Raw genomic sequence first — 26,951 nt, forward strand, 5'->3', positions numbered from 1 at the left:
AAAAATTGTCCGTGAATAAGTCTTGTTTACAAGCTATTATTGAGTAGAAAAAAAGTTTTTAACCAGTCACATTAAACAAGGGTTAATCGTGACTTGTTCGAAGGCGTGGTTCCGCTAATGAAAGGAAATGTACTGAGGAAGCCAAAAATAACAAAGTAAAAGGATAAAACTGTTTCTCAAACAGCCTTTTAACAGATTAGTGCCCCGAAATTTAAGTATAAGAGGACTTCATCCTTATTGTAAGTCCTTGAAAGCTAAAAGGTTTGTTTAGTATTTCATAATTCAATTCTAAGTTAAGTGACCATTACAATTAGATTTGGTTCAAAACGGCCACGATTGTCTCTTTAAGACAAACATATATGCCCTTTTTGTGGCTCCATTACCAATAAAACGACAGCCCTCTCATCTAATTTTTTCTTTGTGCAATTGGGTTTAAATAAGAAAACCGTCCAGAAAGCCATCCCTACCTAATCCGATAATCTTCAAACCTATAGCATTTGTGCCATTGGCTGTAAATAAGTGCCGTCTCAAATCTATGTCGTTTTGTGAGCTTCGGTCGTAGAATATTTTTTTTAGCACATGCAACCTCATCTTTGAAAGAGAAATCAAAGATACCTGTAGATGACCCTAAAGTTACGTTAAAGCATGATTTTGCGGAAATTCCATTTTGGTATGAACCGTGCCAACAGCCCAAAATCATGCGCAGAGCAAATACGATTTCACCATTACCGTTAAACGGCTTACAGAAAACACCAAAGACTTTGGCCAGACTATAAAGACAAATCTTTCACGATTATTACGATAGTATTCGGTGGGGTAACGCAGATGTACTTTATCTCCTTGCTCTTTTCACCATGTAGACCAAGCTCTAAACATAATAATTCTGATTGGTCCTTACTCATGACGTTTTGAGTTGAAAGGCACGTGAATGACTTTTACGTGTCTTGTGATTTGCTTGTGATCATAGTTCCTTAATTAAGTAAAAGTACTGCTTTATCCGTCACACTGCAACCAGAATCGCAACGTTTTGGTTGAATAAACAGGAACGACGGCCTTTGATAATCCTTTAAGTTATAAAAGCCTACGTTAACGGGTGGAATTAAAAAAATATATAAGAAGAAAGAAAAAAAACCCAAATGTCTTGTTTACCAACACGTGTTGGCAATTGTGGTCCAGGGTTGAAAACCGACTGAAAAAGAATCACTTTAAGATAACTGCATCCTGTTGTGCATTTCTTTCACGAGAAACGTCTCTCTCTCTCTCTCTCTCTCTCTCTCTCAAACAGTCATTGAGGTTAGTAGTTCATTCTAAATATTCTTGGTATGCCCTACGAATCTACTTTTAGACTAAGTAAACTCTACGATTTGAATTTGTTCCAGTTTTCACATGCCAAAACGTGAAACACTTCCGCGGCACTTTGTCGGTAACAATGACTTCACTTTATTGACTTCTTTCATAATGGTGGCCGAACAAAATGAGTCTTTTGTTTTAATGTTAATAAACCTTTCTAGGCTCGCTACAACGAGCAAATTTCAAAAGAATTTTTCTTTCAAAATGAGGGCATTAGGTCAAATTAACATAAAGACAAAAGATTGTAAAAGTGCTTGCCATTTATGAAAGTGGTCTACAAAGTACTTCATACTCTGAAATTTTTAGCAGTAGCAATGAAAAGAGTTCGAATAGCGGGGACGCGAAGAACTTAGATTCTTAAATAGAACATTCTTTCCTATGCCGGAATGTAAAGCTTGTTAAAATCTACCGAAGAAATTTTAAACTTAAGTACAAAATTAAGATGTTTAACTGAAGCATTTATAGAACCAACCTTTTTCTTTCGAAAAGGTTCGCTTTCTTGGAGAAAGAGATTCGAAGAAGTGGTGATAGCACACACCTTTCAAACTGAGTTGAAGGTTCGATTCCTGTTTTGACGTCACATGTGAATTGAGGTTGTAGATACCTCGGTTACCTCTCATTGAAAAACTAACGTTTAATTTGATTTGTATGGCCGCTCCGGTCTTATTTGAGGACCTCTGTGTCGATCCTTACATCAACTTCATCCGCGACAGCACAATGATTGATCTCGATTATTCCTTAGTGTTCTTTTTAAAGAACTCGGTGTGAAGCTCATTTATATATAAATTTGATGCAAGGGGCACCGACCAAAGGTAGCAGTGAAAATATGACGTCATAGAAACTCTAACCTGGTATCAGAATAATCGGAATAGGCTCAGTATTTCCCCCTTTAGGAAGTTTTACCTCTTAAGCAATTGCTAGCACGAGATATTCGTAACAAATCCCATTCTTCATTCCAGTGGCTACAAAATCTTGATAACTTCGAAAACAGATTACAGCCCTTTTTTCCTTTCTTCTTTCCGAATTTATTCAGTCCAACAAAGTCTTTATTATTCTTTTATAATTTGCGCCAATTCAGTTTGACCGAGGTAGAGCCATAATTCATGATATGATCACTTTGGTAATGACAGCATTTTCCATTAATTTTCATTGGAGGTGATTTTTCCTCACGTCTTTGGTTGCTCAACCTTTGTGTATGCCAACGAATATGTCTTTTACAGTTTCATATTTTTTAGCTTGCGAACGCAGACGTATTTCTGGAAATACGTCTGCGTTCGCAGGCTACATATTGTTGAGTAGATTCAGTTGCGATTGCTAAATGTTCCATCAGAGACGTTTTACAAGTTCGTGATGAAAAGGTGTAGGTAGATCAACCGGAACTGTTATCAAAATTAAATTAAAACTTTTAATGCAGTTTTTGGAAAGTTAAGCATAGTATAGAGTAAAATGAATTGTTATCCAGTTAGGCAAGTGGTGTATCTGCTTATGTTGTTCCTGTCCTGAAAACTTTAACTTAAGTGTGTCGAATTAAAAGGTTGCGGCCGTGGGGGAAATCGATTGTAACGGTTCCAGATTGAAATAAGGTGCAAGCTATTCTTTCTGTGTACCAGCTGCATGGACATGTTTTCGTTATTAAAGTTATTAAAGCTAAGCTTGTGGGTTAATGAATTGAGGAGCTTACAAAAAATAGCTTCACAATTATTTTTTCCCTTTGTAGATAATCATAAGTTTACGCTTAATGCATTTGGCAGTTCAGGTATAATAGCACATTTAATGGCATATACGGCCTTACCCCTTTAAGCATTTTAAGTTACCAAATCGAAATTAAAGGGAGCCTTGAACATGATAACGAACGCCCCGTCCCCACGGGCAAGTACTGCTCAATAGCATGTTTCACTTGAATGATGCTCGCACTTAAGGTTTTTGCTTCCCGTCTTTAAAGTCAAACTTCAACCTTTCGAGCCTTTAGAAGCGTCGTTAAAGAGTCGTTGTCACAAGCAGTACAAGCATTGATTTGGAAGTGAATAGTTCAAATTGGAATGTAACTCAAAACCATTTAAAATGAATTTTACAGGCTTTCATTTTAACGCTCACTTTTAAGAGGTCACCCACCGACTCAAAAGTTAGAATCACCTTGTCGAGCACAATAAACAGCACCACTTTCTGAAAGTAGTGCTAAATACTTTTCGTTGAAATTGTCACATGCACTTTAGGATTTTGTTCCCTTACAAGATTTAAAACAAACCTTTTGCAATACAATGGATAGTTTTACGGGAAATCTATGCTCAGTAGTTTCATTTTATTGATCAGCTCAAACGTGTCATCACTTTCAATATTTTAACTAAGGTCCTCCATTTTTTATAACTAAGCAATCAGCACCACAGGTACTTCCACGACACTAAAGAAATTAGTAATAAACAAATGCACTAAACTAACCTACTGAGATGAGTCTACTTCGTGTTGAAAGTAAGCTAAGTGCCCTCTTTCAAAATTTAATTTTCTGATGAAAGCTATGCATGCTTTGGAAACGTTCCTAACAGATAGTTTTATCATGACAAACCTGATTCGTTCTATTCTTCGGAGAATAGTCACAGTTATTTCCTGTAACTTTTCACGATTTTCTTTCCTTGCAGTTCGAAGATTCCGTGATAAGGCTTGAAATTAAATGTGGGTAATAAGTATTGAAAGCTTTTAAATAGGGCCTAACGCGGATTTTAAAAGAGACTGGACTTTGCTTTTCTCTAAGAATGACGTGTTGAAAGCTGAGTGTCATGTGCAATTTAATTCAATCGTGCTGACTCAGATTTTTCTCTGCAACTTACTTTAATTTCGCGCAAACGGCCATAATACCTAGTAAAAGGTTTTTGTAGGTGACCGTTCTTAATGGGAATTCTGCTCCAGTCGTTCAGTTTCCAAATCCCGCACTGGTGATGATAACAAAACATTTAGCCCATTCTCATTGTTGCCGTTTCTCCAATTCAAATCCTAGTCCCACTGATCTCAACGGTCCATATAGTAACATGACCTATGCCACTTCTAAATGGACTCCGCTGTCAGGAGTCTATTTTAAGCTACCAGTCTGAAGTCTTCTCATCCTGTAAGAAAACTCACACCCAATCTAAGACACTCAACCTCCACTCTCTTCCTTTATGGCCATTGTTAATTTCTGTTAGAATGTTTTTCTTTGGCGAATGATTTACGTGATGTACTCATGTCATACGGACTCAGAGGACTTTGTTAATACTGACAATTGTAATAATATTCACTACTCAGCAAAAACTGAGGTGAGGACAGCAAACTTTCCTCCTTTCCCGATGTTTTCCTTGCATTAATTTGTCTTAGTACCTGCTGAACTTATGAAATAAAAGGCTTGTCAAATTGTTGTGCAACATCCATGAGTGAGTTATCCCATAACTGGATTAGGGCCAACGTCTCTGAATGCGTTTCGGGATGATCTCCTCATCGCAGAGGATTGAAACGTTGACGAAAGTTGTAGGATTGTACATAGCTGCTTGGAAGCTTACAACAAATGAAGAATCTCTCATACAAATGACAATAAACAATTAGATTTTCCGAGTCACTGTAAAATACCTGCCGATCCAATTCAATAAACTTCCTAAGATTAAAAACATCACCCAGCCACTGTTTTTAAATCCAAGCTTTCAGTTTTCCGCTGTCAAAAGCATGTAAAAAAATAACATAGAAGTGTCGGCCAAAACATGAAGGTGCTTTTGATTATAGATAATCCGTACACAAATTAATTTCCAAAACCACGTTAACAAAACAACAAAATCAACTCAACCTTATATAAGGAATGCCTTGGCTTCATAGGTCTTAACAGAGGAAAATCGGATTTGACCGTGTGGGTTGACAGAGCAATTTAGGTTTCGAAAGAATAAGTACAATTTAAGTCACTCCTTTTCATTTGAGGTGATCCCAATTTCCGGCTTTAAAGAAAAGTAAAGATTAAAGTTGCTTACCCAGTTTTATTTATTTGTTTATCTTAATTTACTGTCTGCTTGAATGTTGGAGTTTGTTTTGTCGACCTCGACATTAAAAGAAGACAAGTTTTCTTTGTGTTAAGTGGGGAAAGACAAAATATGATACCGACCTTCAGGCAAACAGTAACATAATAAATCATAGCCTTTAAGATCCCGGGTAAGATCCAAAAGTGTTAACATCCAAGGTTTGACTCTCGAAGAAAGATTAGATCATGTGCACGTAGCAGCTACAGAGTTATGATTGGTGGCATAATGCTATGCACCGCGGGAAAGAATATACTGTTAATATGGTAAGTGGTGTTACAATTCGCCTTTGAATAGCCGGCTTCGTAGGCTTCAATCCAAAATTTCAGATTTTCTAGCACCACATCAAAGGCTACCGAATGAACTGAGAGGTGCATAAGAAACTAAAAGGACATTCCTACTGTGCACACTACAAGTTAAATATGTGCTAAATTTTATAATGACATGAAAATATTGCGCGAGTCATAAATCAGGTCGAAAGTTACTGAAAGTATTTCAAGCTGTTCAGGTTTGGCTCACGATCGTTGGAAACCGCGTACACAGTCGAAATACTCCCAAGAAACTCCTCGAGATCCCTGGCGCGGGAACTACGGTTTTTCACCAACGAAAACGCTTTAAGTACAAATTTGTACGGCCACAAATAAAAATATTCCTCGAGGCCTTAGTGTTAAGTTACTTACCAAGATGTCTGGGTCGAATATCTCCGTCAGAGAACAAACCAAACTCCGCTCGTCTCAAGGGCTGCAGAAATATAATGATACAGGATTTAGTAGTTTCTGGAATTTTATAGTTTTGATTCCGTGGGCCACACCCGTATTTGCAAAGTGACAATCCGTTATAACAAGCAGAATGCTGACTGACCTTTCCGTGCAAAGACATAATCGCACTGATTAGATTGCTTTTACGTGGATTTTCTGTCAATCCCTTTTCAATCCCAGAATCTGAGGCCTTTCAATCCCAGCATCACACGAATTCAGAGGTCCCGATTGTACGATTAAATGTGAGTCATTTGCGCGTACCTTTAGGCAGTGATTTACATGTCTCATACAAGGCGATTAACTTTTATCCAGGTTCCTCATTTCCTGACAGTCATGAAGATTGAACTCGCAACTTAACAAAAAAACATATTCGTCTCGCTAATGACTTTATCAAGAATGGCAGACAAGTAATAACTAAGTAGCGGAGACTAATCTTTGTGTTATATATATATGTATATGTATATCATGAATATGTATAGACTTCTGGAGTCGGACTAATTCATTTATTTTCTACTCGGAGTTTCATGCTTCACAAGAAGCAATCATCAGCTGTTAATATAATATGTATAGACTCCTGGAGTTTCATGCTTCACACGAAGCAATCATCATACCTGATGATTGCTTCGTGTGAAGCATGAAACTCCGAGTAGCAAATACATGAATTAGTCCGACTCCAGAAGTCTATACATATTATATTAACAGCTCTGGTTTTACCATTGAGCATTTTTATAATAGATGAAGTCTTCAATTGATCCGCTGGTAGACATATATATATGATATGCCGGTATATGTCAGCTATGGTCTGGATTGCCAGGGATAAAGTAGCCTTGATGTTAGCCCACTTACGAGGAGCTTAAGTTGTCCCTCTATATCATAGCAATTAGCCATAAGCTTTACCCATTTTACGAATATCAAATTACAAGTGTTGCCGAAAGTTGTTGATGGTTTGAAGCTTATGATTCCATAAAGCTCAAAAACAAATTTTTGCCCCTACTAAAGAAAGAAAAACCCTCTAATTCTTTAAACTTGCTTTCAAGATAAGAAACAGCCAAGCTATCGGAAATCTCTTCATTGTAAATAAATAAATAAATAAATAAATAAGAATTATGGACCAGAAGAATTTAGAGATTTCATTTCGAGTACCACACCACAAGAGTCATCATGTCATACCGTTAGATCGCCCGGTGTACTCGTGCGAAGGACTGTTGATTAAAATTGATTAATATATCGACAATCCTCTTCACAAGTGCATAACTTTCTTGGTCTAAGCTGAAACTCAACCTGATTGATTACATTTTCAGTTAGGGATAGACCTGTTCGATCATTTAAAGACATATTTTTAAGGGTCACATAAGGTGTTCATCCATAATAAGGTTGAGATGTATCTTGTAATGTTTTCTTGCTCCTTGTTAGTTTGTATTGGTACTGAGTGATTTCTTATTTGGTCATCATATAAAACACCGGTCATACGTTAAGAATAGTTACATACACAAACTCTATTTCAGCTGGGATTTACAGAATAGCGTTATTTTGCTAGCATCCCCAGTGCCGTAGCCAGAAAAAAATATGACTGAGGCAATATCCATGGTTAAATTCTCTTCGTAGGTATTTTAGGTGTTTATGATGAGTACATTTTAAAGACAACACTGGAATCACCCTCAAGTGCCTCGGTTTGCCTCATACTGCCTACGGCCCTGATCACGGCCCCCCCCCCCCGGAAAGCTAGCTACAGTACAGTAATTTTATTAACTCTCCAACTAGGGCTATTCTGAGTTATTTACAATATGATGAAGAACAACCGTCATTGCATTTACTCTAATTATCAAGAAAAAAATTTACTAATTACACATCTTATTTATACTATTTTAAAAATGTAAAAATATGTCTATTTAGCAGCTTAAGATGATGTTAACGTCACAGGTTAATTGAACTGAGATAATAACAATTATTAATTCCCATCTTAAATAGTTCTGACAAAAAGCAAAAACACATACAACAATATTTTGAAAACTATTATCATAAGCAAAACTCCTTAGAAAATCTTTCAAGATTGCATAATTAAATCGATATCGAGCTAAGTCATCTTCTCCTGTAGATCATTCCAGGTTTCAGGTATAAAATATCTAAATGAATTAATCCGCATGAGGTGGTTGACACCCTTGGTGAATCAAATCTGAGTCATTGCTTTTAAGTCTTGATTTTTAAAACTCGAACTCGCAAATCTGCTAATTTTAAGGATGTGTAAATTCCTCAAACCATTCAATGATTTTTGATACTAATCACTCTTTTCCGAGTCTAAGTCGACTCACTATCAACATTCTCTTAGCCTAATCGTGCTTATAGTTATGCTTTCTTTGTATTTCATTTCAGGATCCACGTATACAAATGTTACGTTTAAAAATGGTTCGAAGAGAGAGAAAAATGCAGAATGGCAAAAATATAAAAAAACAGGTGATGAGCTCCACTTTTTTTCAGTCCACTCGTACCATGTCTCTTCCATGTTTAAAATAAGACAAATTAGCTGTAGTAAGACAATCCGATGAAACATCAGTACTTGTAGACGTTTGCACACGTACTTTGTTACAGTGCTGTTATTTTTCAGAAACTTTGCGTCTTTAAAAGGAGACGTTCATTGTCACGTCATCCATTGCCATTTAGGTTGACTGACTGTCGAAAGAAAGGGTTCTCTTTTTTCACTGGTTGACAAATTTGTCAAAGGAGATGTTTGTAAACAGTGACTATCGCTAGAGCTTTGTGTAGACGGTAACAAAGACCTATTGTAATAATGCAATCCAAAGTGGTCATGTTGAAGTGTTTCAAGTGAGGTTAGTTTCTCACGCTATTTCATTCATTGTGTCACCTGTTGCCTTATCCATCCCGCATAACACAAGGCAACTCAGAGACATTCTCAGGCTAATTCTTTCCTATCTTACTGAGAACTCTATAAAAAAGGAGATTTGTAGCCGCTAAGCCGACTTCCTTCCTAAAATTCCAGCCAGGCGCATAAGAGGTCGTGGGAAAGAATCGAAAGATGCACTGACTAACTTATAGCTTTTTCGATTTTTGGGCCACCGATTTCTTCGCTGTTTGTGTCTTTCACCGTTGTACTGCGATTGCCAAAGATTTCTTCGATTGAATTACTCGGACTACCTCTTTTGGACAATAGAATTTCCCTGTGCCAGGTGATATTAGGAAGCTTTTTCACGTTTCTAAGAATGATAGGCTTTGCTAAAGAAGAGCTATGATAACTGAAGAGTCGAATCCGCATTAAGAACTATTTGCGTGTTAAATCCATAAGGTATTGAGTTTTGAGTAAAAGTAAGTTGGTCTTCAGGTTCGATGAAAACAAACATTTAAAAATGATTAGAACAAGTGTCTTGGGGTTAGGCAATTGGCTTGAACGCAATAGATGTGCAGATGATGAAGAAAGTAAGACCCTTGGACCCTCCGATACTACATGATCTCACGGCTGCTGAAAGCAGTATTATCTACAGTTTGAAAGTTAACTGGACTGTTGTAAACGCTCAAAATAATTCGAAAATTTGTACTTCGACTGAATCACCTTAAAATATGCTCGAAAAGGAGTCCTAGTTATAACTTTGCTCCAAATAAATATTTGAATAAAGAGGACAGATGGTGGAGACTGTATTTTGAATTTCACGACAACAGACGATAAAATTACCCTTTGCAGTGCACCTCTCTTAACGGCGACATGTCAATACACACTTCTTGAGCCCGAAGGGCCCACTTAAGCTTTGACAGCACTTGATGATTCTTTAGAAATAACCCTTTTCAAACGATACCCAGTCTTTGGCTCCCTTGTCGTCACTAAAGCTTGTTATAAACTGTGTTAATAAGGAACATCAGCCTTCGGAAGAGAATTCCAGCAGACGCTTGAGGCTTTCCTCTTCGTCAAAGAGATAACGTGGAGAACAATTCCAACAGAAGCTCGGCAAGCTGATTTGTCTTATCACCAATTTATTCAGAATTTAGTGCATTATACCTCAAGTCTCCACTCGCACAGCACCACAATTTCTGTGTAACTTGTTAAAGGCCCACCTTCAACCGACAGGCATTGCGTGCCACGGAACAATTTTCATATATGAAAATTCCACCCGAAGCTGAGATTCATCCAATTAGATCGCTACCATAAGCAATGGGAATTTCCATAACAAAAACAAACGGTCGAAAAGGCTGTCGAAAAGCCCGGCGTTTAAGCAATTATTGGTGTTTCATATGGTACCATAACATTGCCATTAAGTGAAACATTGTGTTGTAGAGTTTATCTTTCTAACGACACATTCCCTCCAAAATGTTGAAACCGGTTTGAGCCACCTTAACTTCATTGATAGAGGTCAGATCACAATAATATTTGCTGACGATGACGGAATTCTGATATTATGCTTTTTTCTACTTTGGAAACGTTCAAGGTCTCAGTAACAAACTTCAGTTCAACCTTTCAGCACTTCTTTTGTGGGAGTGAACTAACCAGTAAACCATGCTAGTAGATTTTTGGAGTGCATGTGTTAATTAAATTTTGAGGTGATAATTATAATCGCAAACTATTAAAATGTATCGCAAAAAATGATGCCATGTTCGTATTCCTTTTAAATAAAACTCACAGTACAACTAAACAGTGGTGGACAGTGGCAGTTTAGCCAAGTTTTTTTCAAGCGGATCACAAATTAGTTACCGAATGAACAGGCTTATTACTGCTCTTAAAGGGAACCTCCACTCTTACTACAGAATAAGTTTAAACCGTAGGAAATTATGTTTCCAAACAAATTTGTTCAAAATTTGTTTCAAAAAGAGTGTTCATATTAGGAAAACTGAATTTTAAAATCGCTTATTTTCACTTTCAAATTTCGTGGGCGCCACCATCTTGAATAGTTGTATCGGTATTACGGTTGCCCTATTGTTCAGACACAAAGAGCTTTTGTGCAATGACAATGGGGCTACCGTGAAACAGTCACAATTATCCAAGATGGCGGCGCTCGCGAAATTTGAAAAAAATTTAGATTGATTTGACTGTAAAGGCTATTTCCTGTGATTTAAAGTTATTTTTTTGTTGAAGTGGAGGTTTCCTTTAAATTTGCCTTGAGTGTATCTTTTTTAACCATTGGATTCGACCCCATTTTACCTGGGTTTAATGTTCTTAGACCTTTTACTGTTGAAAATACTATTGTTTAACAACTATATTTTACAAAAGGCTGTCCTACCTCGTAAATTCTAAACTTTTAACCTCGGTAGAATTGAATAAAGTAGAATTGAATAGAAAGGCCTCAATGCCCACTATCTTTCTCTGTTCAACTCAGTAGTGTCACAACAGTCAACAAACCATTTTTTTCTTCACCTATTAAGGGTAAACCAGGATAATTGTGGCTTTGACAGATTTCTATCGACAAAAAATATTAACGAGAGGATTAACAACAGTTTGGTAACACGATTCTGCTGTCAACGTGCGAGGGCGAATAGGATAGTAGTTCAGTTGATGTTGCAGAATGAAATATCAAACCTACTGCTTAAAGCGTAGGAGAAGACCACTATCTTGCTTTGTCATACTTACTATAACAAGAGAAGGTTTCACACGTCAAAATCTTCGCCGCGGCGAAACGGGAAAGAATAAGTTTGACTGCAGTGCAGCGCAGTTTGCGTAGAATATAGAGGATATATCCCCAAGCGGCCATGTAATGTTCTGTTTATTATATAGATATTGATGAAATGTCGAGGTTTAAAACAACGTGTTTTATTCATTTTCGAAATGATGAAAAAGTGGTTACCAACTGCTAAAACACGCATGTTATGTGACATGAAACAAGGTATGAAAGTCATGAAAAGCAAATCATGATAATGTAAAATTTTGCAATAAAAATGTTAATGTAGTAGAGAAGAATTATATTATCTTAATTAAAGCACAAAAGTAACTTACAATGAAGACGAAGATCGCGTTTTATTGGCTAATCGTGTTCGTTACCATGATGACACCTATATTCTCACATGTGAAAGATAAAAATGATATGTTCATTGCGTGCGGTGAAGATATGATTTTTTTATTAAAAGGAGAAATCCTGGTATTTCATCAGTATCTATGTAATAAAATCGAATATTCGCCTGAGCTTTCCGGTGTTATTTTGTCAAAAGAGTTGCATCAGCATTTATTTCATTAACAACTTTCGAGATATTTTTAGGCAAAAGGCGGTCACAAGATCAAAGTGGGCACGCGACCTGTCCAGCCGAAAATTAGGCTTAAGAGATCTTTTCTGTTTTTAATCAAAGGTTCCTGTGAGCCATTTCATGTATTAATTGGATTAAAATTATCAAAGACTCCTTGGAGATTCCTCGTAGCATTAAGTATGCATGCGCAAAGGATCGGGATTAAGTATATGAAGTATTTCTCGAAAATACTTCCTATTGATGAATTGGCTTGGCAGCAGTTTCCGTGGTCTTGTTTTTTTAAAAAATGCATTCGTCCGCATTACGTTTTGGACATGTGAATAATGTACAATTCAAATTGTTTTTAGTAATGGCTGGAGATGTACAAAATGCGCTTGCAACTCTCTAATTAATATATGCAATTTAACATTCCCATTTCATATGGTTGTGAGCAATTTACCTTTTGTCTCTTTTCTTTCGTTTTCAAAAAAGCGAGTGGATTTCAAGTTTAGCATATTTGAGTTCTTGGTATGTTTTAGCGAAATTTTGCGGTTTCCTTGTGGCAGGACCCAATGACACCGACCAGAGCTCTGGCACTTGCTATTTGGTGTACATGTTGACCTAAAGAATCATGTCTTCTGAGTAGGGGATTGACCATTGGGAGGCTTAGCTTTATATCTCTGCACATGTCATGCTAATACTCCTCCGCCCATTTAATGAACTAAATGTCAGTATGTTTGCCCCAGGTATACTCAATCATACACAAAAGAAGTCTATATCTGTACAGATTTTTATATACTGGACTTCAGCCTGTTGTTATCTTTGTCATAATGGTATTCCACTGTGTTCTAGGATTCTGCTAGATAGCTGCTTGTGATTACAGATTTTAATACTATTTATCTTAAAACATACACGTAGCAAAAGGACTTCGAATCGTTTATTTGAATTAAGTGATTTCAAATATTTGGCTGAGGTTGGAATTGTAATGATACAGCCAGGAGACAACAACTACTGAAAAAGTTTATAAATGCTAAGTGAATTTGATTAGAGTAAAATGAGAATGCCCAGTGAGGTGATTATCGCAACAGTCAATACCGATACTGTAGGTCAGAAATTGAATATACCACATTTACTATCGTTCGACCGTAAGACGTGCCACATTATACATGTATCTAGAGCTCTTAACTCGGTGAATTTGTTCTTGTAGATAACCCATGCAGGATAAATTCCATTGCTTTCTTCCTGATGGTGCATGTCATTTAATTATGGTACAGAGTAACAATCAATACCAGTTTGCTGTGGCATGGGAAACACAAGTAACACCACATTGATGAATCGTACTTCATGCATTTTTGTACCAGAACTAACATTTTTGGTTCCCTTCAAATTTACAAGGGAAACACTTGCATCAACGACCTTTTTCACGGAATTAAACTTCTCGGAAGTGTAACACTATAGACGGTACGGGGAAGACAAAGACACGTACTTGAAATTCAAATGGGCGTGCCGGAAGGCGGCCTCGAGCTAAACAACGTAGCCATTGATATACCACAGATTTTCGTTAAGAGGTATTTTGAGCGGTTGTTTGTTTTTAATTCGTCTTTGTTCATTAACAAACTGAACCTTGCACTTAAATACTATGAGATTGTTTGCCTATTTTGATGTGGTTTACAAATGACGGTCCCAGGTGATAATTGTAAAAATGATCTCCCTACTGTAATGCGATTATTTCATAAACATAGTGGAAGGATAATCACTAGGCATTTTAATAGAGGCGCTTAGCAAAAGAAAAAGAAAGCTTGAATTAGAACTCGCTTTCGAAACCAACTTGCTAAAGTCGACGTCAAGGGTTATTTTTCGCTACACCCAGGTGAATTGGTGATTTATCACCTTCACGGGCAAAGGCAATTAACGTGCAAAATTCTCACTGATCGCATCGGTGCCTCGCGGTTGAATCACAGTTTTACAATTTCAACTGAGAAATGCAAAGAAGATCTTCCTGTCACAGAAGATTAAGGAGTAAGATAACAATTTTAAGGATGGTATTATTTTTTGTTGTTGCGGTATTGAGAACTAATCCTGGGTTACGTGTAATACTTATACAAACATGTTGTCATCATGAGTCAACACAGATTAGCAATAATTTTGCTTTCAATTAACTCGCCTTAGTTGATCATTCTTGGCGGAGAAAGTGTAAATAGCCATAGTTCTCTTAAGTGGTATCCACCGTTTAACAAAATAGTATTGGTTTTACTCGCGACATCCATCTTTAGCTCGATTTTCGGCCACAAATCACTTGCCCTTGCACCCGGGGGGGGGGGGGGGGGACTCCCTTATAAGGGCTTAATGTTTTTCGGGATTGTTGTCTTGAACAGTGTATCGAATTTATCATTTTTTGTCTTAATCAGGGTATCGATTTATCAATTTTTGTCTTAAACTGGGTTAAATGTCTTCAAAAGAGTATAAAAGATCGGAATTCTGTCTTAAATATGGTAGGAAAATCAGCGATATTTGTCTTAAACAGGGTCAGGGTATGAGGGGCCTCGTCGCACCTCCCCACCCAGGGATATATCGAGTCTCCCCCCCCCCCCCCTACGGGCCCTTGCACTCCAGCATTCCGCGCAACGAGTGGCTTCTAAATAGGTTCCACAGTATTTGTGAACCTGGAAACACCCTAGAACCAAGCTAGGAAGAGCGGAATAAATACAAACAAGCCCTTTATATTTCAGCAACGGATTTAAGAAAAAGGCTGTAGTCAATTCAAGTGGATTAATGGCCAATAAGTTTGTATCATCGCAAAATGTATTGCGTTGTATATTGATAGACAAGTTGGTGTGGTTGTCTTTCTCAGCATCACTTGCTCCGACACACTATGCTTTGTATGACTATCTCATTCTTGGTTTTGAAATACAGCAGACTTGGTGTTACTGTTAGTCGAATAATAATTTAGCTCAGTTCATTTTGGTTTCTTATTTCGTTGCTCAAGTTACAATCGATTTCCGGATACCCCCATCTTTGTGTGTGATTTGGGATCTCTTACTACACAGTATTTTGATTTGCGTTGCGATACACCCTTTAGATTTGTTCCGTCGATTCGAGTGCATAGGAGGATAGTCGGTAAGATGTTTTGTATTTTGTTTTCCCTTTCTGTTTATTATAGATCTTTTAGACAGGCTATTTATGTTACACGTGTTTTAGCCTCCACCCCTAAGGCTTCGTTTTTTTGTTGTTTGTATTTTAGTTTGACGTTAAGGCCCGCAAAATCCATGGAATAAACCTTGAATTAACCTGGTTTATCGTGGCTTATTAGTATCGAACGACTCGTTATCCTGGTACAGTACTTGGACCACGGAACATTTGATTCTTTATTTTGACCTTTGAACACTGCGGTCTGAATTGCGATCACCAGGAGCTACACTTGGTATATTGGTATATTTTTTACTCTACCTTATCTTCTCACCTTCTGATGGGCTAATATTTTGCAACATTTTTGCATTTCCTTCCTGATTAAATGAAACACGACTGGAAAAGAAGAATATACGAAATATATCTCCACTAAACTCTTGTTCTTAGGCCATCGTAGCTTCATTAGGAAAATAACACAAACAGCGGTGATAAACATTGTATTCCAACGCATTTTTATAAAACTTGACGTTTCGTATGCTAGTCAACACACATTTTCAAAAGTGATCGTTACAATATATATATAGTTTTTTAAAAATTGTAACGGTCACTTTTGAAAATGTGTGTTGACTAGCATACGAAACGTCAAGTTTTATAAAAATGCGTTGGAATACAATGTTTATCACCGCTGTGTGTGTTATTTTCCTAATATCTCCACTACAAAAAGCGCATAGATTGAGAAAAGCAAACAGTTAGATTTGAAAAAGGTCGGAGTAATATCGCGCGTAATAAGTAGTATATGGTTATGGTAAACGCTTTTTGCAAAAATACCGTTTCTTGAAGGATCGTATAACCTGGTGCAGATAGAATCATCCTGCCACACAAAACCAGAGATTACATAGATACCGAAGTTGGAATGTCTTGAGAAAGGATTGTAATTATCAGGGTTTTCCTTACTTATTACACCAAGTGTCAGACGTTCTGTTCAAAAAGTTCTACTCCAGAACTTTCGAAAATCAGAGGAAGAACAGGATTGAAACGAATGATCACGTGTTAATGTTGTTATGTCAAAGATTACCCCCAAGCAGATTTACTGATCGTGCGTCATCAATGTTGCATACACGGACGTTGAAAAGTGGTGCTCATTAGCTGTACTTTCAGCAAGATCGCTCTCCACGCACCGTAATAAAGACCACAAAAACTAAGAGGCAATTTTTCTAAATTGCTGTCATGTACAGTGTGCGAAGGATGAAAAACACGCTACATCATTAACACCGTTAGGTTTGGACCATAAATTTATTCGGATTCTCTTGTCTTTTAAGAACGTTTTAGCGTACAAATATTTAAAGTTTAGAGGAAAACAAATTAAAGAAAAAGAACAAGGAGGCGTTTTTTTTTAACTTTTTCAGTGTTGCTTGTTTCTTGAGAAAGTTCCAGGAGGGTTGCAGGTGCAATTTCAGGTTCAATAATAAACACTGCGATAAACATTCGGTCCGGGGGTGGTAAACTGATATTCGTTGAAACTTGCGCGATCTGTCTACGCGCGATACGATAAAAAATCTAAACACCGCGCAAACCTTTTTTTGAATTTAGGGGCGGTGTCCTTGGAGGAAAAAAAACCAACCTCGTTTAATTCTTGAAAATCTCACAAAATTGACGCCCTTAAATAGCCTCTTTCAATGGTATTCCAGAAACCAATGATTTTAGGGGCAACTTAAAAGCCATCGCCCTCACAACCGCTTTGCGACGGGCTTCCCTCAGTGGGCTTACGTTCCACTGAAGGCCAAAGATGTTAGGAAAAGCCTATGAGAAACGGATGGAACTTGAGCAAATGTGATTGAAGTAATCCAGCTTTGAAAGCTTCACGGTTTTAAGAAACAAACCCAAAAAATAAAGGAACCCTAGGCTCTTTTGCTTGCTGCCTCTCGGTGAGAAAAGGAGCGCATTTATTGTATGCACGTGGAAAGGAGTTATGCTTGAGAAGAAAATTATCGTGTTTCAGTTCAAAAACAACAGAGCTAAGAACAACTGAGCTAAGAGATTGTTTCAAGTGTGAAAGTCGATCTTTGTTTGGGACAAGTGGTCATCATAAGGTGTCTTTCAGAAAAACGTACTACATGTTAGACTTGCTTCATCTGTCCAGGAATCTGACAATGCAAGCTTCTCGCAGTACAAAACAGAATAATTTTAATGTTGTAGTTTGCAACGGGTGTAACTGTAAATGTCAGAATGCCCGTCGCCGGTCTGGGTATTAGAGTCAGATAATTGTTTGCTCGTAAATCAGACTTAACTGCTGGATGCACATTTATGATTACATAAGGAACCATTTTCACTCTTCATAAATGATGTATAACTTTTAAATTCCTTTAGGGACAATTCAAGGTCAAAATTAGCAAAATCAGGGCTATGAAAACAAGTCGAAAAATGGTTTATCAGACACAATGCGCAACGGGGTGTAATTGTAAATGTCAGAATGCCCATCGCCGGTCTGGGTATTAAAGTCAGATAACTGTCAGCTCGTAAATCAGACTTAACTGTAGGCTGAACATTTGCGATTGCATAAGGAACCATTATCACCCTTCATAAATGATGTATAATTTTTAAATTCCTTTGGGGACAATTCACGGTCAAAATTAGCAAAATCAGGGCTATGAAAACAAGTCGAAAATTGGGTTATCGGACAGGCCGGAGGAAGAATTTCAACAACCTTAAAGATTTCAAGTGAATGTGTGTTTAACATTGAAACTGAAGCAAATTTTTGCATATCGCCGTCAGCTCTTCCATCTTTGTTTTGTCGATGCCTATCAGTCGATCAATAAACCTCACGTCACTCTGCGACTAGCAATGCTGGACAATATCTATTTGAGATAAATATTTAGGGGAATAAATTAAATTTGAGCGAAAGCTGGACAGATATACCGATGGATATCAATTCGGAACGGTTAGATCTAGTTAAAGAGGTCAGAGTGATAACTCTCGATTTGTAGTCATATTGCCTTTATCAAGGCATACACATGTCCCACTTCGAAACAAGCATTTCCGTTAAATATTTGGACATTCTGTTTTCGTTTAACGCGTAAATGATGAAGAATACGGGGTCAATAAATTCAAGAGTTTTTTGAAACTTCGCGGGAGAGAGTATGGAAACAAAATAAACAGCCCACTAATTTCATCTCTAAATCTACGTAAAGAAAAGTTATTTGGAGCAAATCTGCTTCATATAAGCAAGACAACCCAATAGCTCAGCACTACAGATTGCCTCATAGATAAGCTAAGAAACAGATTCGCTTTGATTGTTTTAATTGTATGTCATAGTTTTAGCTTAATGTTTCTAAACGAGTTTTGGATAGTTGTAAAAAAAGTGTTTCACGGTAGTCAAAACAGCGCAAGTCACTGAGGGGCCATATTAAACCTCCAGCTAGTCGGTCAGAATTAACCCAGTTATCTGCCCGGAGTGAAGTATATGTCATGTCAGGCGATATCTCTCTGTTAGAATTCCCCTCCCAAGATATAGATAGAAGAAAGACAAAAGATTATCGTTTTGTCAGTGCCAAAGGAGAGGTGATTTTCCCACGATGGTCAAAAAGTTAAGCAAAGCGAAAACTATTATATCTTGTCAAAGACGAGTACGTCCTATTCAAAAAACGTCACTTAGTCTTATCGCTATCGCACCTTATATTGCATTCCCACTGTCGGTCTAATTTAACTGGCAATTCACCAATGCGTCTATGGATTTCTTGCCACTTACTAATCATTTTGTTCCGACCAAAAGAGAAAGTGTGCGCAGAAATTCGCCTAAACTTACATTTCATCATCGTTTTCCGCTCTGTTACGCGGTTTGCTTCACACCAGTCCGTCCGAACAGTGAGAAAAGCCTTGAGAAAATTGGCTGTGGAACGCTTGAAGGGGTCTTTCCGATTCAGACGCGTGGCTACAATTAACACGTTTAAACGTTTTGTAAAAGACAGAGTGCTTGCGTGAGACTGTGAGATTTTTCTCTTGTGAAGTCGAGTGTGTGCTTAATCCTTCAGACAAAATTAAGATCCTCCTTAAATTCTCTCAGTCTAGATAATGTGGCCTGGGAAACCAACGCTACAAGACTTTCTCTCATGCTAATCTGGAAAACATCTCAAACCTTCCGTGGAGAATCAGTTGCGTATCTCCGAATTAGGCAAGCAAGTTTTCAACCCCTTCAAATACATCCCATATCACTATCGCAATACAGATAATTAGAGCCTCAATATTCTTTTGGTGGATTTTTCAAAAGGATTTTCACAGATCCAATTTATTCGCAGCGATAACTTAGATAACTATCACGTCATTTTGTTTAAGGAATGTGAGCTACGCTGAAAGATAAAAAGTATTGACAAAATTCATGAAAAAATCTGAGGAAAGAAAGGAAATGCTGAAGATGAAAAAGTTTCACGCGAGGTTAGGCGCGGCGGACACAATGGATCTTAATCTACACCAAACAGGCATATTGCTTATCAGCGACAAAACAGTTTTCGCAAAAGCAGGAATGATATGAAATCATTGTTTTTCTGATAAGATGTTTGCTCATCCACTTAGGAATCTCTCGAAAAATCAGTTAGTCAGATTCGAATGATCGACGCAATGTGAAATGTGATTTTCTGTCCTCTCCTCCATACCTATGCGGGACTTTTGAGTGGAGAAAAAACGGCAACAACAAAGCTATTGTTGATATGGGGTACGGAGTGTAGGTAGGTGTGTACTCAGGCTTAAGTCAGAACCGAGTAGGTACTGTAGTTTAGATGTTGCCTAAGATAGTTTTTTACCGGAAATCATGTTTTATGTACACAAACACCAACGCTGATAGTGTGATAATGACGGCAAGTAACAACATTCCCACTTTTCCTCAGCGGTTTCAAAAGAAATTTTGCGATCGCAAGTGCCAAAACTTTTCCTCTACTTTGGTCATTAAATGTAACGTGGATGGCATTTGGCTAGGTAAGTGGTATTAATTATTCGAGGTATTGTTTTGCAACGGTGTATTTCCTCTTTAACGAGTTCGTTATGATGGGGTTTACTTGCAATAGGTAAGAAACGTCCACAAAATTCCTACACGCAACTCGTTTGCAAATGCAGCTCTGTCGTCGGTTAGTTACAAGAGGCATTATGTTTGGTGTAAGGACAGTATTAAAAATTTCTTACCTAAGACAGTATGCGTTCTCCATACCAAGCAAATGCAACGCACTCAGTCAACTGTCCCGGCTAAGTCCTTTGTGCTGATCGGTGGCGGTAAACCTCTGACCGCGCGCGCGTCACACTGAAATGCATGTAAGAGGAGCTGTCAAATGCGTGATATAAGCCAACATTGGCGGTACCTTTCACAGAAGCGTAACATACGAGCTAATTTGCAAAATTGTTATCTTTCGTAATACCCACATGCACGCATATGCACGGTCACAGATTCCGGCGATACGAATTTTATTCTTTATTCATCCAGTCCCCTTTTTTTTTTGGAGTATCCATGTATCATAATTCTAACCAGGTCGAATATTGCACATCAATTTCTGCTCTTGCTCAGGTTGCTAATGTCGTTTTTAAATGCCAACAAATTCTTGGGTGGTGATGGTGATCTATGTCTAGCAAGAAGTACATGATATGCAGCATTCAGAATTTTATGCTATGGATCGTTCAAATGGAAGAAGTCTTTCTTTTAAACAAATCTGAGACATACTTGCAATATCCTCTACCACCAGACGTTTCCTCAAGGTGTCATAAGCCTTGAATTAAGCGTATCAAGTACGTTTTTTGAGTGCTAAATTCATTTTTGTCCCTTTATGACAACAGTAACAAATCTAAACATTTAGCTGGTTCTGTCCGTTAAAAACGCACTCGTTTTCTTTTCTTTCCTAATCCACTTCTCTTTTCGACATGACAGAGATTTAGCATCGCGTTCAGGACAAACTTTGCGTTTTCAATTCGTTTTGCCAAAAATGGAAGAAACTTGTTTGATATTACAGCAGCTCGTTTCTTGCTTGTTAGCTACCAACAGGTATCAAGTAACTTCAGTCTCAAAAGAGGAAGGAGACGAGTTAAAATCAGCAAAATGGCGGAAAATTGGCCAAAATCGATCCCCTAGTTATGACCAAAACGGCTGAAAATCCCTACCCTTTGGGGCCGCACCTACCTATATAGCCCATATAAGGGAGTACCCCCCCCCCCCTGGCCTGCCATGCTGTTTCACGTAAACGCCATGCTAAATCCCTATCAGATCATCTTAACAAGAAACGCGCTGACATTGAATTTTTCTCTTTAATTCGCGGTCGACAATGTTGCGGAATTTCATTCGCTATTCTATGTGCAGGTTTCCGAAATAGTCTGTCTATAGCTTATAAATCCAATATGAAATACTCTACTACAGATGTTTGTTGTGCTTTGGGGCATTTTTGACAGAAGTAGCAACAATTTGGACGGCTTTCACAGTTTGGACGATAACGTTGACGGCGCAAATCGCTTTGATCTAACATGGCCTGACTCTCCCCAATATTCTTTAATGACTATGTGCCTCAACGGTAACTTTTAAGGACTAGTGTCTGCAGCAATTTTCACTCATCCAGTTTTGGGGTCTTCCGGTTTTCACTTGCGACACCCAGTCTCGAGCGCGCAATTATGCTACTATCATTTTAGTTCTTGTTTTCGGCCTCAACTAAGGAAATTCATGATAGACATGTGTCAGATTTGTAGAGGTCATAATTAAGATAGATAAGGATAATTTGCCCGAATTGCTCATGATAAATCACCTTGTGGCTTCATTCCAAAATTGATACTGTATCCATGAAACTATACAATTTCTAAACTTCAATATGAAGTCACGGCAGTTTAGTTCAGTGGTCTCACGTTGATGATATCTCTCTTCCTTTGCTGACATTTGAGTGATGAAGCGTTCAATTTGAGAGATCGATAAACACTCGTGTGTTTTGTGACTATTTCAGTGAAAAGAACATTTGGAACGTCAAATATGACGGTCTGTCATTAACTCAATTTGCGGTTGGAATTTATGCCGAAGCTTAAGAGTCTCATTGGTTATCATTCCTTTATTTCTTGAGTGTTAAATAGTTTCTTCTGAGACTTTAATGACCTGGTATAGCCGATTTTGCAAACGAGTGAGCAAGTCGATGAACGGTCTAAGTTGGCTATTAAAAAAGGCTAGACTTGATTTCCTAATCCGCAATCCTACTTGAAACAGAGTTGACGAAGCGTAAGTCAGATGGCACTGACTCGATATCCTCCTTTCGATAACATCGCAAGAAAATAACATATTGCAACCGTCGGTGAGTCTATGATGAATACTTGAAATTTTACACTGAATGAATCGTTCTCTCCAGGGGGCCGTTTCTCTAAAGTCCCGAAACTTTACGGTCCATTTTCGGGTGTCACAATTCCCTTTGTAACTCAAGAACGGAGAGCATTTAATCTGTCAAACTTCACAGTTAATTTTCTTTTTGTTACCTTGAAAACATGTTAAAAGATCAGCTTTCCAAAACAAGCGGTTGGCAATTTAAGAGATGGCTTTTCGGGCCCGCAAAGTTTTCGGGACTTTCGAGAAACGGGCCCCTGGTGACGATCGGAGTTAGGACGAAGACTCACGTTAAAATGCATAGTGGATTAAAGGGTTGGACGATTACCAACGGGTATCTCGGACTCCGATTGTTGATCACCACAAGTCTTGACAAAGTCTGAGTACGGTACTGCTTGAAAGTTCATTCATCCGATCAGCAGCAACGATCTGCTAATACATGTGCAAAAATTTGAATTCCAAAGGATTTATTAATTAATTATTAATTGGACTGGCTTTCGCTATTTCAATGGCTGAGGCGATTAATTAGTTACGTGCCAGCCTCCGGCAAGTGAAGCTTCGACTTCCTTCCCGTGCACACAATGACACTCAAGCTTTTATAGGAGAAAAAGAAAGTCTGAACTTGCGTGCTAATTGGAATGTTAAAAGAGAATACATTTAGCGACAGATATCAGGTCACAAGCCAACATAAAACTCTCAAGTTGTAATTTCAAATGTGCGATACGATTTGGTATGAATAAAGTACTATATATTTGGCAAAACTGATTGCGAATCTCTGATTTACGTTTTCTCTGCAAAACACAAAGCCTTAATTTCCCTGTGGAAAATGAACAAAAAATCTCCTTAGAATTAACCATGGTGATATAGCGATCGGGAAATTTCAGATTAAATTGCGTATCAGTAATCTCAAATTACTCAATTCGAGACAGTTTGTAAGTGAACCCCGTTACCATTCCAGTATTTCAGAGACTCGACTAATTTAATTCGAAAGCAAACCAAAAAGGCGGCCTTATAGGGTAGAAATCGTTCGAACGTTTAATTAACTTTATTCGGTGATTTCAGCCAACATATTAGATCAAGTGACTCAGTAAGACCACTTCAAAAACCATCTCGCACACAATTAAACATGCCTTTAGATCGACCTACACTAATATGCTTTAACTTGCCAAATCTTGTTTCCTAAAAATAGTAACAAATCTTTCCCCGCCCAAAAATGCAGTAGGTCCTGTGCTTCATTTTATCCTAGCAAGTTTGAGAATCGCATTCCACACAGAGGTGCATCGTCACCTTAGGCCTGACAAAAATATTGGGAACACCATGCTCCATACTTGGGAACAGTGTGTGGGTTTTTTCCTGTCCTAAATAACCAAAACCGACCTTTTTCGCTCATCGCTGAGCTAAATAACCATCGATCATGATCTAAATTACTCTTCAAGTAACATCATACGATTGCCTGCTTCCCTTAGATATTTTGTCAAAATATTCTTACGTTTTATGAAATGATAAGACTAATTCACGCAGTAAAAGCTCAGTACCCAAAAGAGTACTTCACCACTGTATTGCGCACACTGACATCACAAGAAAACGTAAAGGTCTCTTCTTTTTCTTTTACAAAATGCATTGGAAAGGTTGGGAAACAATAAATTCAACTATTTATCTTTCCTTTACATCAAGTTAAGTGCATAAAGACATGAAGATGCTGGGAGAGCCCTCAGAAGCTGGACTGCGTTTCTCTCAACTTGCGTTTCGAGGAACTCTCGTCTAGCTCAGTTTTCTCATGCTGCCGCACTCTCCAAATTTACGATATACATCGCTGAACCCAATATACGAGCGCTAAAGCACGAAGCAATTATTAGCTCACATTTGGCTCAGGGTAAACTTTCTCAAAAATCAATTTTTTCCCTAACATTAAAGCATACCTCTGACGTTTTTCCGAGACAAATAGTGAAACAGTTACGTTAGTCTGTGTCTTTAGTTACGTGCCCCGCAGCCTCGGGAAAGTGAAGCTTCGACTTCCTTCCTGAGGACAGATGGCACTGGAGCTTTTATAGTGGAAAAAGGAAGAACTTGCGCGCAAATCGTAATATCAAAAATAGAATGCACTTAGCGACGGATATCAGGCCATAAGCCAACATAAAACTTTCAAGTTGTAATTCCAAATGGGCGAGACGTTTTGGTATGAATCAAATACGTGAAGTGCATATGTGAAAAAAATTGTAAATCTCTAATTTTAAGTCTCTCAGGAAAATGAACAAAATTTTAAAAATATCTCTTTAGAATTAACGTGATACAGCGATCGGGAAATTTCCGTTAACTTTGCCGCCATAATGTCGTATTACTGACCTAGAGACTTGAACTGAAACCCAACTTGGGCGGGCAAAGATTCGTTACCATTTTTAGTAAACAAGTATTGGCAAGTTAAAGCAGATTATTGTAGCAAAACATATCATTTTAGCGCCCCCTGCAACATATCTATCTATCAGGTACGATTGCAATATGACTCGGTTGATTGTATGAGTCCCTAAAATTCTGGTTAAGCTTCCTTTTGGCTGGACTACGAACCTGTTCGATAAACTGACTTATCCCTTATTATTCTGAACAAAAATAAAGTTACAGAATCCGTACACTCGATATCTTGAAAATGCCATGTGAAAACAGAGTCAATCACTTCATCTAATTTTGATTGAGAAATGGTTTCTATCTCCAGTGTTGAGGAAATTTGTTAGTCTGCTGGAAAATGATGATGGTGCAGTTGATTCCGAACAAGTTAACTGGTAAAAATATGTTCCGAACAATGTACATGACGTTTTGTACTTCTTGTGTCTTTCCCTGTTAAATGATCCATTGGCTACAAACGAAAGTTCTTTTTCCAGCCAGCCTTTTTCGTGTCTTAAAAAACCCCTTTCATTTTGCTTGGAGCGTAAGCCGATCATTGCTAAGAAATTCAAAACGGATTTGTTTAAAAAATATTTTTAAGTATTGGCACGGCTTGTAAAAACGCCGCGACTGTCTCAGTGTCAGCGCACAAAACCACGAGCATAAGCTATAGTCAGAAGTGTAAACACTTTTTAGTACTCAACTAGTGGTTAAACGCATAATTTTTGCGGTCGGAGGTAATGTAAGGGAAACCTCCAGATTTTTGCTTTTATCGAAAAAATTGAAGTAATTGGTATATTGGTTCAATTCTTCGCGACGAAAACATTAGCAAATGTTGGACCACGTTTTACCAACTGCAGTAGGGAAAAAAAGTGATGGACAGAAATTCATTGCCTGAGACATACTATTGTAATTTTTTTAATGCTTTGTAAGGAGCACAAAAAGAAAGTTGTAAAAATTTCGAAGTTTAAAATAAGAATAATTGAATTGGTTTGTTTCCTATTTGTATGAAAGGTCACTAGATGAGTTAAGCCCGTGAAAGGACTGATGAATAAAAGAAATCTCTCAATTGGCCATTTCAGAGTTCATGTCCGCCTCTTCTTCAAAGCGAGTCTAAGTGCGAAGTTGTTGTGATGGTAGTTAGTTCTACTTAACATATGAATGAAAACTAATTTTCATAACAAAAACTTTGCACGTAGACTCGCTTTGAAAAGGAGGCAGACACGAACTCGGAAATGGCCTATATATTTTTTAATATTTTCTTTTTAGCGGGAATACATGAGTCCAGCAAAGTGACCTGCTTTCAAAGGCAAGTAATTCATACCCTGCCAACTGGCTGGCTTTATAACTATAACTTAGTTGGTAAAGCATTGCACCAGCTTCGCAGAGGTCATGGGTTCGAATCTCTTTGAAGCCTCCTGAATTTTTCAGGGACCGGTTGCTGGAAGCCTGATTAGCGCTAACCGTTGGTTAAGAGGTATCAAAACCTATAGGTTTCCAGTGGTATTTAACGCTGATTAGCGCTAACCATGCTTCAACATCTTCAGCCTGAACGTTTTGCTTCCCCATTTCAGACCACGTGATGTTCTTTGGGGAATTTTCCTTTTGTTTTTTTCATAAGTTACTCGTACATAAGCACGTTCATATACGATGACGATTGAAAGAAATTGTTCTTTAGAGAACACCACGTGGTCTGAAATGGGAAAACGAAACGAGTGCGAGAATCACCTGCATCTTTCGTCTGTAACCCGCACTTCAAATATACATTTCTTCAAATTAATCTTGCTTACCCCGGAGGTGTAGACAAACTGATTGGCCGGTATTTGGGAGTTCATCTCGAAC

The 26,951-nt window shown here is 37.9% G+C and overlaps 2 protein-coding genes across 5 annotated transcripts in view; one reads left to right on the plus strand and one right to left on the minus strand.

Annotated features, from left to right (window-relative positions):
- The window catches only part of LOC138056786 (sonic hedgehog protein-like), a 38,545-nt gene extending 13,767 nt beyond the window's left edge, over positions 1 to 24,778 (minus strand). The window contains exons 1-3 of one of the 4 annotated variants that reach the window (XM_068902677.1): positions 24,653 to 24,778; positions 20,582 to 20,696; positions 6,056 to 6,116 (exon numbers count right to left, since the gene is read on the minus strand). The gene's annotated coding sequence lies outside the window, so the exon portion shown is untranslated. Of the gene's footprint in view, positions 1 to 3,910; positions 4,878 to 6,055; positions 6,117 to 15,746; positions 15,791 to 19,214; positions 19,373 to 20,581; positions 20,697 to 24,652 lie in introns of those variants that run through there. The other 3 variants (XM_068902679.1, XM_068902678.1, XM_068902680.1) reach the window with 3 other exon arrangements.
- LOC138056787 (uncharacterized) overlaps positions 1 to 26,951 on the plus strand; it is a 58,831-nt gene that overhangs the window by 2,049 nt on the left and 29,831 nt on the right. Inside the window, exon 2 of the mRNA XM_068902681.1 lies at positions 8,504 to 8,584. Within this exon, the coding sequence (XP_068758782.1) occupies positions 8,504 to 8,584 (81 nt within the window). The remainder of the gene's footprint in view (positions 1 to 8,503; positions 8,585 to 26,951) is intronic.

The sequence above is a fragment of the Montipora capricornis genome, chromosome 7 (genome assembly GCF_036669925.1).
Source record: "Montipora capricornis isolate CH-2021 chromosome 7, ASM3666992v2, whole genome shotgun sequence".
Classification (NCBI taxonomy): Eukaryota; Metazoa; Cnidaria; class Anthozoa; order Scleractinia; family Acroporidae; genus Montipora; species Montipora capricornis.